The sequence below is a fragment of the Malaclemys terrapin genome, chromosome 3 (assembly GCF_027887155.1).
Source record: "Malaclemys terrapin pileata isolate rMalTer1 chromosome 3, rMalTer1.hap1, whole genome shotgun sequence".
Classification (NCBI taxonomy): Eukaryota; Metazoa; Chordata; order Testudines; family Emydidae; genus Malaclemys; species Malaclemys terrapin.
The window spans coordinates 78344426-78360743 of NC_071507.1; the positions used below are offsets into that span (position 1 = coordinate 78344426).

At 43.2% G+C, this 16318-nt stretch overlaps 1 protein-coding gene across 1 annotated transcript in view; it reads left to right on the top strand.

Moving 5' to 3' along the window:
* Positions 1–16318, top strand: part of PCNX2 (pecanex 2) — a 248771-nt gene that overhangs the window by 161095 nt on the left and 71358 nt on the right. Inside the window, exon 23 of the mRNA XM_054021531.1 lies at positions 5935–6062. Within this exon, the coding sequence (XP_053877506.1) occupies positions 5935–6062 (128 nt within the window). The remainder of the gene's footprint in view (positions 1–5934; positions 6063–16318) is intronic.

Genomic DNA, 16318 nt, shown 5'->3' on the forward strand with positions numbered 1-16318 from the left:
GTTGCTCTGTGACTTTGTGGCAGGGGAGGGCAGTTACAGATCTTAAGCGGCGGTCCTTAGGCAGGATCACAGAGCCACACAGCAGGGGATCTGTAACCGTCCTCCCCCTGCCACAAAGTCACATAGACCCCCCCATACACACAGTCCCTATCAGGAGGGGTGACAGGCTCCGTTGAAACAACCATCCCACCGCAGCGGAGCCTGTCAATCCTTGAGTTTAGAAGCTGCATTCGCGCCACTACAGTACACCCGCTCCGCACCACAGTCTGCGTCCCAGTTTTAAAAAATTCCCGCGAATACAGTATTAAAGAAAACGGTGTGCTTTAACAAAGTAGAACTATTTTTATTTTGAAATGTGTGTTGGAAGTGGGGTGAAGGGGGTATGTAACTGGATAGGATAGTCAACATTAACTGGGCAAAGAAATGGGGGCAGGTTTAGCTTCTCAATACACAAACTTTAAAGTCACAGGTTACCCTGCTCACTCAGGAACTTTGCTTTCAAAGCCTCCCGGATGCACAGCGCTTCCCGCTGGTCTCTTCTAATCGCCCGGCTGTCTGGCTGTGAGTAATCAGCAGCCAGGCTATTTTCCTCAACCTCCCACCCCGCCATAAAGGTCTCCCCCTTGCTCTCACAGAGATTGTGGAGCACACAGCAAGCTGCAATAACAATGGGGATATTGGTTTCGCTGAGATCACAGCGAGTCAGTAAGCTTCTCCATCTCCCCTTGAGACGGCCAAAAGCACACTCCACCACCATTCTGCACTTGCTCAGCCGGTAGTTGAAGAGTTCTTTTTCAGTGTCCAGGGCGCCAGTATAGGGCTTCATGAGCCAGGGCATTAGCGGGTAGGCTGGGTCCCCGAGGATGACTATAGGCATCTCCACATCCCCAAGAGTTATTTTGTGGTCCGGGAAGTAAATACCTTGCTGCAGCCGTCTAAACAGACCAGAGTTCCTGAAAACACGAGCATCATGAACCTTGCCCGGCCATCCCACGTAGATGTTGGTAAAACGTCCCCTGTGGTCCACCAGTGCTTGCAGCACCATGGAAAAGTAGCCCTTTCTGTTAATGTACTGGCTGGCCTGGTGTTCCGGTGCCAGGATAGGGATGTGAGTTCCATCTATGGCCCCACCGCAGTTTGGGAATCCCATCGCTGCGAAGCCATCTATGATCGCCTCCACGTTTCCCAGGGTCACTACCTTTGGCAGCAGTACATCAACGATTGCCTTGGCTACTTGCATCACAACAACCCCCACGGTAGATTTGCCCACCCCAAACTGGTTCGCGACTGACCGGTAGCTGTCTGGCGTTGCAAGCTTCCACAGGGCTATGGCCACTCGCTTCTGGACAGTCAGGGCTGCTCGCATCCGGGTGTCATTGCGCTTCAGGGCAGGGGACAGCAACTCACAAAGTTCCAGGAAAGTTCCCTTCCGCATGCGAAAGTTTCGCAGCCACTGGGATTCATCCCAGACCTGCAGCACTATGCGGTCCCACCACTCAGTGCTTGTTTCCCGTGCCCAGAATCTCCTTTCCACGGCATCAACATGACCCATTGCCACCGTGATGTTCTCGGCGCTGGGTCCCCTGCTTTCTGAGAGGTCTGTGCTACTCTCAGACTTCAGGCCATCACCGCGTTGACGTAGCCTCCTCGCCTGACTTTTCTGCATCTGCCTCAGGGAAAGGTGTATGATAAGTTGCGAGGCGTTGAGAGCGGCCACAACTGCAGTGATGGTTGCAGCAGGCTCCATGCTCGCAGTGCTGTGGCGTCCGCGCTGTCACTGACTAGAAAAGTGCGCGAACTGATTTCCCGCCGGCGCTTTCAGGGAGGGAGGGCGGGAGTGATGGACGGATGACGACAGTTACCCAAAAGCACCCTGGACACCTTTTTTTTACCCAGAAGGCATTTGCGGCTCCACCCAGAATTCCAATGGGCAGCGGGGACTCCGGGAACTGTGGGATAGCTGACCACAGTGCACCACTTCCAATGTCGACGCTTTCCCCGTTAGTGTGGACTCACAAAGTCGAATTACTGTCCTTAGTGTGGACACACACGTTCGACTTTGCAATATCGATTCCAAAAATTCGATTTAAGTAAAATCGAACTACTCTCGTAGTGTAGACAAGGCCTAAGTAACTTAAGAGCCTAAAATGGTTTTAGTTTCCTTTGTACATAAAACTAGAGAATATGACTGTACTCCATAAATTCCAACCTCATTATTGACATTAATATAATTAGAAGTCCATGGGAGCTTTACGTAAATAAAATGGCTGTGGGATCAAGAGCAGAGTTATTAGTATTTCAGATTACAGTTTCAGATGTGCCACCACTGCTGCCTTGTGATTCCTGCACTAAGGGCCAGCTCCAGCATTTCTGCCGCCCCAAGCATAAAAAAAAAAAAGCCGCGATCAGCCGCAGCAATTGGGAAAAAAAAAAAAAGCCGTGATCGGCGGCGGCAGTTCAGCAACAAGTCCTTCGCTCCTAGAGGGAGTGAGGGACCTGCCGCCCCGAATTGCCGCAGGTGCTGCCCCTCTCCCTTGGCCGCCCGAAGCACCTGCTTGTTAAGCTGATGCCTGGAGCCGGCCTTGCCTGCACTGATATCAGAGAAGGAAACCAAAAGCACCCATCTGCCCCATCTCCTTTTTCCAATTGCTGTCACCCAGAGACCTGTGACTCCAGCGCTGATCTCAGAAAGAAGCCTTTAAGACTCAGGTTGTGTGTATGGGTTGGAAGAGATGGAATCTAACCAAAGCCCAACATATCATGGGCTGTAGTGCAACACCTCAGCAGTCTCTATTCCAGCCTTCAATATATGCATGGAGATGAAAACCTATTTATAATAACCGCTCCATGACCACTCTGTAAGATTTCACAACTACTGGTTCTGGCAAAACTCGGATCCAATTGCTCTCTCCCTTAGCCAGTTTGAGTCTTCTCTTCCATGCTGCCCTAAAAGAAAACATGCAGGTTTTTGTGGGAATTTGTGTTGGCCTGCTAAACCCAGGGTTGTGAGTTCAGTCCTTGAGGGGGCCACTTAGGGATCTGGGGCAAAAATCAGTACTTGGTCCTGCTAGTGAAGGCAGGGGGCTGGGCTCGATGACCCTTCGGGGTCTCTTCCAGTTCTATGAGATAGTTATAGGTAATTTAATCTGTTTTGTCCATCTTTGCCCCATGTCGGCATATTATGGATGTTCCGTAGCATAGAGGGTCTTGTGTGTGCCTTCTGCCAAGGAATGAATTCTGCTCATACAGCAGTCATAAAGAAGATGGTGCACAGGGAAAATTAACTGAAACATAATATGGGAAAGTAAGCTTTTAAATTCATGGTAATAAAAGTACTATAATACCATAGTACCATAATAATACTTGAACATAATCAGTGCATTGCTACCAAACATAAGAGAACCTAATAAAAATACTTTTAACTCAGAGCAACTGATGTATCTGATCACAGACAAAAATAATTACCCATACTACACATCAAAGTGAGGTAAGAAATATTTAGAAATGAACTTAATTAGAAAATTATTCATCATGTTCTATTAATATTCATGACACTTTACAATAGCTAAAGTATGTGCAACAAAACTAATGCCCTGTCCTGAAATTTGGAAAATGTAGAGCACGTAGGATACAAATATTATCAGAAGATCCCAAAATTTAAAGAAAGAGGGCATGGTCCTGTTACCTGCTCCTATGATCTGTTTATGTATGTGACACTCTTAATTAAAACCACTCTTCAAAAGTCAAATGAGAATTGTCTTCCAAGTGACATATAATAATCATTATGTCATTTGGCTGGAAGAGAACCCAACAGTTGCTATTGTTTGAGCTGTACATTTAATGTAAACATTTCACAGTGAAATCCTAAAAGTCCTAGATCATCATGTTGACTGTTTTTATGTTAATTACTTTGAAGCAGTCTTTAGAAAACTGTCATTATCTGTGCTCCTTGTTTTCCTCTTTTCAGCTCCTCTGATCACTCAGCTTATTTGACACTTGCAAATAATTCTTTCTCTTTCAGAACCAGTATGGGTTATGATTCCAGTGTAATATGACAATTGAAGTTTGCTGACAAACTTTTGCCCTTCTGTATGTTCTCTCTGATGGTTTTCGAACTTTTAGCCTCTTAGGGCAGCTCAGTTTGCAAACTCACTAATGCACTCAGACACCATTCCAGATCACTCTCTTTTAATAAGTTTAAGGATTTTCAATGATCGCTCTTGCTAAATATTTGTTCGTAAATGCTGCATATTGCTTCCAAAGCTTGGCTAATAGACTTTTAGTGGGAAAACTGCAATGTGAATATTTTTCAGTTTTAAAATAAAATATGCATTACAAATTGAGCTTTAGTTTCTCAAAGATTGTAGAATCTATATACTGGACATTATTAGAATAGGCTGAATCAAAAGACTATTGCTCTTGAGTGATTGGACCTTAATTCTGGTTTCAGAGAGGCACCATTGGTGGTATAATCCTAGTACTTTGATACTTGCCCAGCAGCTGTACGATTCTTTATAAAATACCTTTTTTTCCCAAGTAAGGTGTAAAACAGGATAATTGAGTCTGTCATGCCAACAGGCTGCATGTAGTGTTCTCTCCAGAAATTCAAGGGCCTGGTGTAACTAAAATGAGAATTTGTTCCCAAGTCTTTTAAATCACGCTGCTGTTACATCTTTCTTTAAATATTTATCCATCTCTTCATTGTGTTTCCTAGACTCGTTTTCAACGCATCTAGAATGTATAATATAATAATCATTTTTAAAGTAGTAAACCATGAATACATGCATGCACCAGGATGTTTACCTGTGTTACTTCCCCTGCACTCTTCTTCCCACTTTGTGGACAGTTCAATGAATATGATACACCTCTACCCCGCTATAACGTGGTCGTGGGGAGCCAAAAATCCCTACTGCGTTATAGCTGAAACCCCGTTATATTGGGGTAGCGGCGGCAGGGCTCCAGTGGTGATTTAAAGAGCTCTGGGCTCCGGCTGTTGCGGGAGCCCTGGGCCCTTTAAATCACCATCGGAGCCCCACTGCCGCAGCCCTGTGGTAGGGGCGGCAGGGCTCCAGCTGTGATTTAAAGGGCCCGGGGCCCCCCGCAGCAGCCGGAGCCCCAGGCCCTTTAAATCGCCGGCGGAGCCCCGCTGCCGCAGCACTGGGATAGGGGCGGCAGGGCTCCAGTGGTGATTTAAAGGGCCCTGGGCTCCCCGCAGCAGCCGGAGCCCCTTTAAAGCGCCGCCGGAGCCCTGCTGCTACCGTGCTATAGGCGAACCCGTGTTATATCGGATCGCGTTATAGCGGGGTAAAGGTGTATGTAGAAGATTTTTACTAGGCAATCAGTATGTGATCATAAATATCTGATGAAAGCTAGGGTGAGTTCCACTTGTTGGAAAGACTCATTTCAAACCAGCAGTTTTGATGATATATCCATGCTCTTGGGGGTGGGAAAAACACAGGGTTAAATGCTTGACCCATTGATACCAGTTGCAAAACTCCCATTGAATTCAGTGGGCTCAGGATTTCACCCAAAGTGTTTAAGGATAAGAGATCTTTGTGCCAGATCCTCTGGTTCACAAAGGCAGTTATATACATGGCATTAAAGCAGCTGGAGAAGGCTGGTAGAGAACCTCCCCACCTCCACCCCCGGAACAGGGAAACTCTGGCAGAAATCTAAGAGAGGTGGCTATGCTGCCAGCCATTCTGCCCTGCAACTTGTTCACCTAAACATGTGGCCCTCATTATTAGAACGATTTAAGTTTGAACAGCTACAGTCCTCATCTTAATAATTAGTCCTGTTGTGTATGACTTCAGAGCTTCCCCCCCCCCGACCTTGGAAAAAATGATAAAAATAAAATAGCTTAGGAGCTGTCTGAAGAACGATGTAAAAGTGTGATGAAATCATTCATGTTACCTTAACTTGAACTTTTCAGACTCTGCTATGCTTTTTTTTCAAACTCTGGCCACTTCGATCTTTTCTACACCACTGAGTCCATTTCTTGGTAGTGTCATTTTTATCACATCATATGCCAGACCTGCCAAGTTCTGGGAGAAAAACTACAAGTAAGACAATTAAAGTTTTGTACACCTGTTATTTGGAATGTTTTGTGCTTACTAGTTTCATTTCTGCCGTTTTTGTTTTTTAAAAGATAATTCTACGTGTTGCTCTAGGGTATGAGAATAACCTTTTTGTTAAGGTCTTGGTCCTACTGTATTAATATTTTGTACTTTCTCAGTTATTTATTAAAATGTACTTAAATAATTATCACTCTCTTACATACGATATGTCATATCACATTTACTGTACAGACAGACAGCAACAAAGCTATGGAAATCATAAGTGTCCTTTATTTTTTTAGTAGCTAGTGTTAGCAAATTTTTACCAGTTTGCAGATGGTGGGGCGCTCTCAGCACTAAATGTGAATGGGCAAACTGATGAGTCTGATGCAATGATTTTTAACAGGTAATCTTTCATAGATATTGATATCATGTTTGGTTGTTTTTGACTGTAGTTTTCTGTCTTCTAGTTGGACAAGAAAATGAACTTAAGAACATAGAAATTATTTAATAATGACTCTGTACATTTTATTTTAGTGCCTTTTTGTCCAGTAGGATCTCAAAGCAGTTTACAGACTATATATAGTTTTTTCATCCACTTTTATATGCAGCCAGCTTTGGAGTAAAATATTGCAGCTGTTGAACACAGTAGTTTAGGACAGGCAGTGAAGAATGTAAGCCAAAATAGGAGTTGGCCAGACCAACAAGAAGTGAAACACACTTTGTGCGTCTGCTGCACATACATGGCGTCACATCAGCATGATATCTGAGCACCTCCCAAGCAGGGCCGCCCCAAGCAGCCAAAAAAAAAAAAAAAAGCCGCGATCGCGATCTGCGGCAGCAATTCGGCGGGAGGTCCTTCACTCCCAGGTGGAGTGAGGACCATCCTCCAAATTGCCGCCGAATACCTGGACGTGCCGCCCCTCTCCGGAGCGGCTGCCCCAAGCACCTGCTTGAGAAGCTGGTGCCTGGAGCCGGCCCTGCTCCCAAGTATTTAAATATAGAAATAACTATCTCTTTTTCTTCCTTTCCAGCCTGTAGGAGAAGTAGTGTGATTAGTCTGTAGATTTTTCTGTTAGATTGGCTTTGGTTTGTGGGAGTGAGTGGATGGGTATGAATGCATGGGCATGAAGAAATGAATAAATGAAGAATATTATGAAGTCAAATAAACAGGGTTTGTATTTATTTCCACAAATTATTAGGTTTTTTGTTATATTTTGTGGAGGGGAGGGGGTCCAGCTCTTGTGAAAGTTCTGTCTCCTGCTCTCACAAGCATCCCTTAGTTTAATTGCTCTAGAATCTAATGGAATGTAGCTTTTATGTGAGGTCATAGAAGTGGAAGGAGAGAGAACCTCTCAGGTAGCTAGAGTGCAAGTGCATGGAGTGGAGAACTGAGGCGATCAGTTCATGGGGTCCTGTGTTGCTAAACAGAAGGACTGCTGTATTTTATGTCAGCTGGAGTTTTTTGAGGGCATGTGGCTTCTTTCCTAGAGATGAGTTACAGAATCAAACATGGAAGTCATGAATGCATGGGGCACATCGTGCCAGTCCTAACGGTCAGAGATCAAGATATCTTCAAGTTATTCCTAGGTGGAAGTGGGTGGTTTTGGTTTGGTTTAGTTTGATTTTTTTCATCAAAAGGAGTTAAGGCCAAAATGTTTAAACTTGGATGCCTGATGTTAGGCACCTAAATCCATGTTTAGGTGCCTGAATAATTAGACTGATTGTGAAAGAGACTGAGCACCTACCAGCTCCCCTTAAAATCAATGGGAGCTGCAGCTGCTCGTCATCTCTGAAAATCAAGCCACTTATTTAGGCACCTAACTTTTGGCTCCCCAATTTGAAAATCTTGGGGTAGACCTTTTAATATTTAATTCCAGTGCCCTTTCTCTCTTATTCAAAATAAATAATCAATAAATATATTCTAGTTTTGAAACTTTAGGTTCTTTATGAAAACTGGGGAGAGGAGGGGGGAAGATTGGCTTTGAGCAACATTAACATCTGTCATTAAATTTTCAGTCTAACCCTTTGATAATTGGACTGAGTGCTTGCCTAGTACTTTCTTTCTCATGTATTTAAAACACTTGTTTCTGTTTGTCGTTAATTTCCGTTTTCATCTTACTTTTGCCTCCCTAGTTCATTTTCCCCCTTACTCCTTGTGTTTGTGTTTTGCATATCCTTGTTCAGTGACATTTTATATTCCCAAGCAAATGGCTCTGTCTTCCTAAGTAATTTTCAGACCTATGCTGCCACTTTTGCTTGCATTGAGTAGTACCTTACTCCATAAGTATTCCAACTGAAATCATTGGGAGTACTCATGGACTAAAGCAATACTCTATGAAGTCATTTTTACTCATTACACAAATGGCACACATATGACAGTACATATTTTCTTTTAAGCATCCTGCATTTTTTTAGTGCCCTTCTGTAGTTCTTCCGTTGCTTACTAATTCACCCCACGTGTAGCATATACTAATGCTATGTATTCAAAGGGTCAGATCCTTAGCTGGTGTATATTCTCATAGTTCCACTGAAGTCAATGGAACTGTGACAGTTTATGCCTCCTGGGATCGGTCCCTACCTTTCTCAAAGTTTGTCATTCAGAATTTTTTAAAGATTTTGTCTTTCTTCTTAAAGTTGTTCATGTTTTGAAGACCATATTCTTTTGCCAAATTTGTTACGCACTAGAAAATGTGGTATGGTTCCTTGCTTCCTTTTCACCTTTCTTTAATATGGACATGAAAAAGCAGTCTTGCAGAAGATTCTGATAGCCATCCAAGTGAAATAAACATTTGCCTGAACATGTGGTAGCCTGTAAAACTTATATATAATCACCTTACATGCATCTATATTCATTTTGTCATTAGCACTTCTGGTTCTGATTCTACTTTTCTTCACTTTCACGTCAATCTTTTATTGTTTTCATGAATAGTAGAGCTTTCTAAGCAGAGTGAGAGTTTGAATTTAGAAGTTCCTGAGGGCCTTAAAGAAACATTCTCAGATAAAAATTGGGCACAATATTATATTAAAAGTAGAGTAGTAGACAGTACTGGGATGAGAATAATCAGAAAGTGTCAAACCAATACTGCTTTAGGGTCTGATCCTGCAAAACATTACTTACATGAGCAGTCCTTCCTCACAAACTGTCCTATTGAAGTCAGTGAGACTAATCTACATTCTTAAGCTCCTTGGTAGGAAAATATCTATTGTAGTAGATACTAGGGATTGCTCCATGAATGGGTCTGCCTAATGCAGAGAAAGTTAAAAAATCAAAAGGATTGCATTTTGATGCATTAAGGGATAGAAAATCTTATGAGGATATTAGAACAAAAGACGCAGGAAGTTGAATTGGACTGGAACGTTGTTCTAGCACCTCCCAAATCCCTTCTTAGGGTGTGCAGAAGAATGCAAACTATCATAGAATCATAGAAGATTAGGGTTGGAAGAGACCTCAGGAGGTCATCTAGTCCAATCCCCTGCTCAAAGCAGGACCAATACCAACTAAATCATCCCAGCCAAGGCTTTGACAAGCCGGGCCCTTAAAAGACTCTAAGGACGGAGATTCCACCACCTCCCTAGGTAACCCATTCCAGTGCTTCACCACCCTCCTAGTGAAATATCCAACCTAGACCTCCCCCACTGCAACTTGAGACCATTGCTCCTTGTTCTGTCATCTGCCACCACCGAGAACAGCCTAGGACCATCCTCTTTGGAATCCCCCCAGCCCTGCAGGTAGTTGAAGGCTGCTATCAAATCCCCCCCCTCACTCTTCTCTTCTGCAGACTAAACAAGCCCAATTCCCTCAGTCTCTCCTCGTAAGTCATGTGCCCCAGCCCCCTAATCATTTTCGTTGCCCTCTCACTGGACTCTCTCCAATTTGTCCACATCCCTTCTGTAGTGGAGGGGACCAAAACTAGATGCAATACTCCAGGTGTGACCTCACCAGTGCCGAATAGAGGGGAATAATCACTTCCCTCGATCTGCTGGCAATGTTCCTATGAATACAGCCCAATATGCCAGCCCAATCTGCCATTGACCTTCTTGGCAATAAGGGCACACTGCTGACTCATATCCAGCTTCTCGTTCACTGTATCCCCAGGTCCTTTTCTGCAGAACTGCTGCTTAGCTAGTCGGTCCCCAGCCTGTAGCAGTGCATGGGATTCTTCCTTCCTAAGTGCTAAACTCTGCACTTGTCCTTGTTGAACCTCATCAGATTTTTTTTGGCCCAATCCTCCAATTTGTCTAGGCCAAGTTTACATATATTGATAGCTAATATTTGTTAACAGGTAAATGGGTAGATACACAGGCAGATTTTGCAGGAATTGGCATTTCATAGCTAGATATGGAGTTAGTTGAGGAAGAATCATTTTGTCCAGTAGTTTTTGTAAGGGAGAGCCATAGGTGCATATGTGTAAAGCTTTGAGTACTGTTATTATGTTGATGATGCATTAGGATGGATGGAAGGGGGATGATGACAGAGAACTGATGACCAGAAGGGAGAGAGTCTCAAGGCAACTAGTCTGGGTAGCAAGCAACTTCTCCAGCTCTTCAGTGGAGTGCAGTTTGGCTATCTCTTTACCCTGCTCCTTTGTATACATGCAGTAGCTTCTTTATACCAAGTCCTGCATTTCCACTGTGTCTTCTAATCCTTCCATTTCGGCTTAGACAGGAAAAATTTAATCCCTCAAGTCTAGACTTTGGCAACAGACCCTCCCACTTCTTTGGGCAGCAGAGTAGGGAGCTGGCAGTGCGAGACATGGAATTAGGCCAATAATTTGTTTTTTAAATTGGGATGGAGGCACGTAACTGGGTAAAGAAGTGTTAAGGGAGCTATGTCCCATTTTTTCCCATCAGCTGTACCAGTAAGCAAAACCTAAAAGTATTGGCACGTTCTTCGGGGCAGGGACTAGGTGTTGCTTTTGCGTGCCCTTATGGGTCTGCACAGCACTTAGCATATTGTGTGTAGTACAGGAACAGAATATGATAGTTGCTTGTAATAAAAATGTGTGCTCACTTATACAATATCTAATAATCACTCCAGTCCATCATAGAGATCAATTAGTTTAAAAAAAACCCTTCAAAGTAAACAAGAAAAAAATAGGAGAATGGTGGGAAAGGGCAAATTACCACACTACTATTTTGTTTACAACTTTGCAAATGTGTAGACAGCACTGCATTTGGCGAGGGATACACAAAAGCACAAAGTTGTCTCACTACTTGATCGTTAGTTGCCCCACGGGAGTCAAACTCTGAGAAATTTTCTGCTTTCTCTCTCTCTTTTTTTTTTAAAGAGGCTTGATACAAAACCCAGCTCTGTCCTGTCCCTAGCATGTGTTCCACTCCCAGTTTAAAGAATCCTGTTTTACTCTTTATTTTCACAGCTGTTCAGATGATTAGACCATAAATGTCAGAGGGAGTGAAAAGGAAATAGCAGTAAATCTCATTTAATATATAGGCACTTTAAAGCTTCAACTATCTCTTCAAAAACTACCCTTTCATTCCATTTTTTCTTGTTTTAAAACATACTTTGTCATGCTGCGGCTCTAAAGTCCCCCTTCTCTCTTCCGGGTCTCTTATTTTATATCTTGGATATAGGAATGGACCGAATAGTGCAGTAAGTTTACTTTTCTTCCCCAGTTGGTCGACCATTGCTTGACCACTTAGAGCAACCTGGTAAAGATGTTTGCTGCTAAAACTCTGATGAACTCCAGCAAGCAAACTGCCACCAGGAATATTGGGATTTCATTTACAAGCCTCTCTCTTGTCTCTCTCTCCCCTTCCTTCCTGTTTCTATTCTTTCTCAGTTACCTGTCTCAGTTTCTATTTCAGTATGGCACAGCTTGCATTTGCTTTGGGGGGTCTCCAGTGAATTGGTGTGTGGTGTAACTAAATGAGTTAAGTGTCTCTAAAGAGGTTATGATTAAATTGCCGGTTATCTTAGAACTGTATTTCTAGCCTCCTTGCTATACTGAGAATCTTGTAACAAGTCTTCTTTTTCTCCAGCTTTTCAAGTGTATCACAGTGTTTATTTTTCCAGTCACCGTGGTCTGAAAAATAGCCACCTTGAAATGTTAATGTTCCTGGGAAAGGAGGGATAAGAAGCCCTGCACTACATATGTACTGAAGTCAACCTTTCCTTTTTCTAGTGGAGTACAGAGAAACTTCAGAGGAGAAGCATTTGCCAGTGTGGCCATATTAGAACTTACCTATATCATGCATGCGTTGGGCAGGGGGAGCTAAAAAGTAAGATGTGCCCATTCAGCTCCTTCCCTACATCTAAAATAATCATGCCTCCCCCTCCAAAAGCACATATCATGATACTTCATAATTCCTCCTGCTTGTCAATAAGCCTGCCTACCTCTCCTCTCCCATTGTCATGGCCTCTGGACTAGGACAAACTCCCCTCCCCCCACCACCTCTAACCATAATTCTTGTTTGCAAGTTACACGTGGCAAACTATTTATATTTTTCCTTTCAGATATGTTTAAAATGCAAGATGATGTCAAAAAGGCTTCTATTGCTTTGTTCTTTAGTCCTCTGTATCTGACATTCCTCCTCTTGTTCTTAGACCCCGACAATAGTGAGGTTTACTCAGGAAATATCATAGCAGATACTGTCTAGTTCAGTAGTCTCTGACTGACATTGGTCTTGATACTTTAGAGAAAAGGCAAGAAACTCTGTGATGGACATTTATGGAATAATCTGCCCATAATCCTCATGAATTAGAGGTTGCTTTATGCCCTCAAGCATATCCCTACTAAAGTTGTGTTATATTCTGTCTAATATAACTCTGGGTGTTCTCATTACTCAGACATTTTTTTATTCCTACTAGGCTCTTGGCCTCAAAGATCAATTGTGGCAGTGAGTTCCCCAGTTAATTGCATTGAGTTAAAAAAAATTCCTTTTATTGGATTTACATTTGCTGCCTTGCAGTTTCACTGAATGTCCTTGTGCTTGTATTGTGAGAGAAGATAAATTGGAGCCCTAGATCTAGCTTTTTAATACTATTATTACAGTAGAACCTCAGAGTTATGAACACCTTGGGAATGGAAGTTGTTCGTAACCCTGAACAAAACATTATGGTTGTTCTTTCAAGAGTTTACAAGTGAACGTTGACTTAATACAGCTTTGAAATGTTACTATGAAGAAGAAAAATGCTGCTTTTAAGACCTCTTAATTTCAATGAAACAATCAGAGAAACAGTTTCCCTTTATTTCTTTAGTAGTTTACATTTAACACAGTACAGTATTGTATTTGCTTTTATTTAGTTATTATTATTATTATTATTATTATTTTGTTATTATTATTTTGTCTCTGTTGCTGCCTGATTGTGTACTTCTGGTTCCAAATGAGATGTGTGGTTGACTAGTTAGTTCATATCTCTGAGGTTCTACGGTAGTTTGTATTTATTTTTCATGTACCTCCTGTTAAGCTCCACTCTAAAGTACTAGTAAACAGTCCCAATTTTTTGGGTCTCTCCTCATTCTGAAGCCTCTCTGGAGCCGCTCTGTTTCTGCAGTATCTCTATGAGAGTGGGTAGCCAGAAGCTGGTACATTATTCCAGGTCAGGCAGGGAGTACCATGGAATAATATCATGACATTATAATAGTCTCGGTATTATTTCTTTTCCCACTCTCTGTACAATTAACATTTGTTTGCTTTTTTGATTACCATGGTGCACTTATTAGAAGTTTACTTTGAGTTGGCTGCAGTAAGCTTCTAATCTTTTTTTAAAATGGCTACAGTTAATTTACAACTGAACAACATAGACAAATTTTCAAAAGCCGGTGAAAGAAAAAAGACTTTTTTAAGAGGGAGGATTTATAAAATAAAACAAGGAGAGGTAAATGAACAAATTATTTGCAATTTGAATTTTCAGCATACTGCATTTAATACGAAGTGGTCACATAGGCCTGTTCTAAAGCCTGCTGAAACCAATGGCAGTCTTTCAGTTGGCTTCAAAGGGCATTGGATCAGATTGCTGGGGATGTAACTATTGTACTCTGGAAACTCTAGATCTGTTCTTAGTAGCCCTCTGTGTGTGGAACTCCTGCAAACTGCACACCCAGCTGGGAACATGCACAGCAAGACAGCCTGAGCCAAGGGAGCATTAACACATTCAAATCCTGCTGGTTGCTCGCATAATAACCCAATGCCTGTTGGGAGCATCTGTAAATTTTCATGCCAGTCTAGAAATGTGCCCCTCATATCTACTAAGGCAGGGACAGGCATCACATTCCCAGTCTAGTCAGAGTGGGTGCACAACTGCTCAGCACCAGCAGGGAGCAGCCACAAATTATATGAGTGCAGCAGCGCCACAATAGCTAAGGTTGCGTCACTTCGGTTTGAAGATCAACCTTTCTAAGTCCATTAAAATTGACATGATTAGTCAGATTCCTTTGAAATTTGGTGGGCCTCAGGAGGATATAGGGTAGGGTTAATGACCCAAATTTGGAGTAATTTGAGCCAGGGGTTCCAGAGATATAAGGCACCCCCAAAACAGTCATTTTTCAAAAAAGTTTCTAGGTGGGTGTTTTATGCACAGAGCTAAAGATCAAACTATTGATGTGATGCTTGTCAAAAATGTCTGTTAAGTTTTACACCTGGCACCCACTAAGTCTTTGGTGGACCTAAACTGAGAACTGTATTTTTTAAAATGTAGATTTTTACACAGTGCATGTGCCAGTACAAAAAACTAGAGGGTTTCCATTCCTGTCATTTTTATTCTTTTAAAGCTTGGCTCTTGTAAGGGCTCTAAAATCTGAGTGGTTACTTGGATTCCTTTGAAATTTGATGTGCCTCTTGGGGACGTGGGATAGCATTAGTGATCCAAATTTGAAATCATTTGAGGGGTTCCTGAGTGACAGATCCTCATCCTCCCAAAAGGATTTCCTTTTGTTGCCTTGTACTGTTAAATTGAGAGAGATGTATGACTGGATGAGTCACAGACCTCATTGAAATTGATGGCTGTGAACTCACCCTTAAGTTATCATAACTAAGAATAAATTAATGGCAAGGCCCCACCTAACACAAAAGGAGTTTTAGACTGAGCGGCTGGAGGTGGCTGCAATTTGTGAGTCATGGCATGGGGGAAAGTAATCAAAGTATTTTTTGGGGCAGAAATGAGACATGTGAATGCTTCCTGGGAGGGGAGGAGTATTAGGGTGTGACGGACTATTGGAATATGGAGAAGTGAGGTTTTTACCCACGGAAGCTTATGCCCAAATAAATCTGTTAGTCTTTAAGGTGCCACCAGACTCCTTGTTGTTTTTGTAGATACAGACTAACACGGCTACCCCCTGATATTGGAATATGGGGAGAGGAGTTTGAGTCTGCAGCAAGAGGAGGGGGGGTAATGCAGAAGCGGATAAGTGGGGATGGGTGGTAGAGTTAGGGAGAAAGTTTGGGGCACAGGTGAGGGAGGTGTTGACACCTGCCAGTGTGCCCCAACCCTGTGCACCCCAACTCTGTCAGTGTATCCCAGATATAGTGCATCCCCCAAAGTGTTTGGGGGGAACAATTAGATAAGTCAATGCTTCCTTGGAGGTGAAGGTTAATTGGGGAGGTGTAGGAATGTGGGAGAATAGGGAAAGAGGGATTTGGGGCTACTGCAAGCCTAGAAAAATGGGGATGGATGGTAGGGGAAGGGAGAGAAGCTGGGGGCTTAGGTGAAGTAGGTGTGGGGGCTAGGAGGAGTGAAGGGGTGGGACTGTGGGAAAGTAATATGGTGCGGGAATGGTGGGGGAGTGGGGGAGCATAGGGACATGGGCACTGGTCAGCCACACATTCTCCCCTCGTGTGTGTGTGCCCAGATCTGGGAATGGTCTTGCCCTCCTAGTGGGTTCTGAGACTCTGGGATATGGGGGTGTCTGAGCCCCTCTCACTGTCCCCCATACATGTGCCAGGATCTGGGGGGCCCATGTCTATCTGCAGGAAGTGGACTTACCCTCCCTTCTCCCCTCATGTAAGCCAGATTTTGGGAGGATCTGAGGCCTGGATTTCCCTGTCCTCTGCTTGGGGAGCTTACAACGGCCATGATCCGAGCATGCACCAAGAAGAACATTCTGCTGAAACTGGGGTGAGGAGCTGAAAATGGGTATGTTTGACACACATCAGAAACTCTCCAGCACTAGGGAGTAGGGAAGGGAACATCCACTGACATGAATGGGGCAGTTCACGCATCTCAGAGCTATTGTTTCCAGCTGTATTCACTTCCATGGGGTATTCTCTTTCCTCTGACAACATCTAATTGAGACGAATGG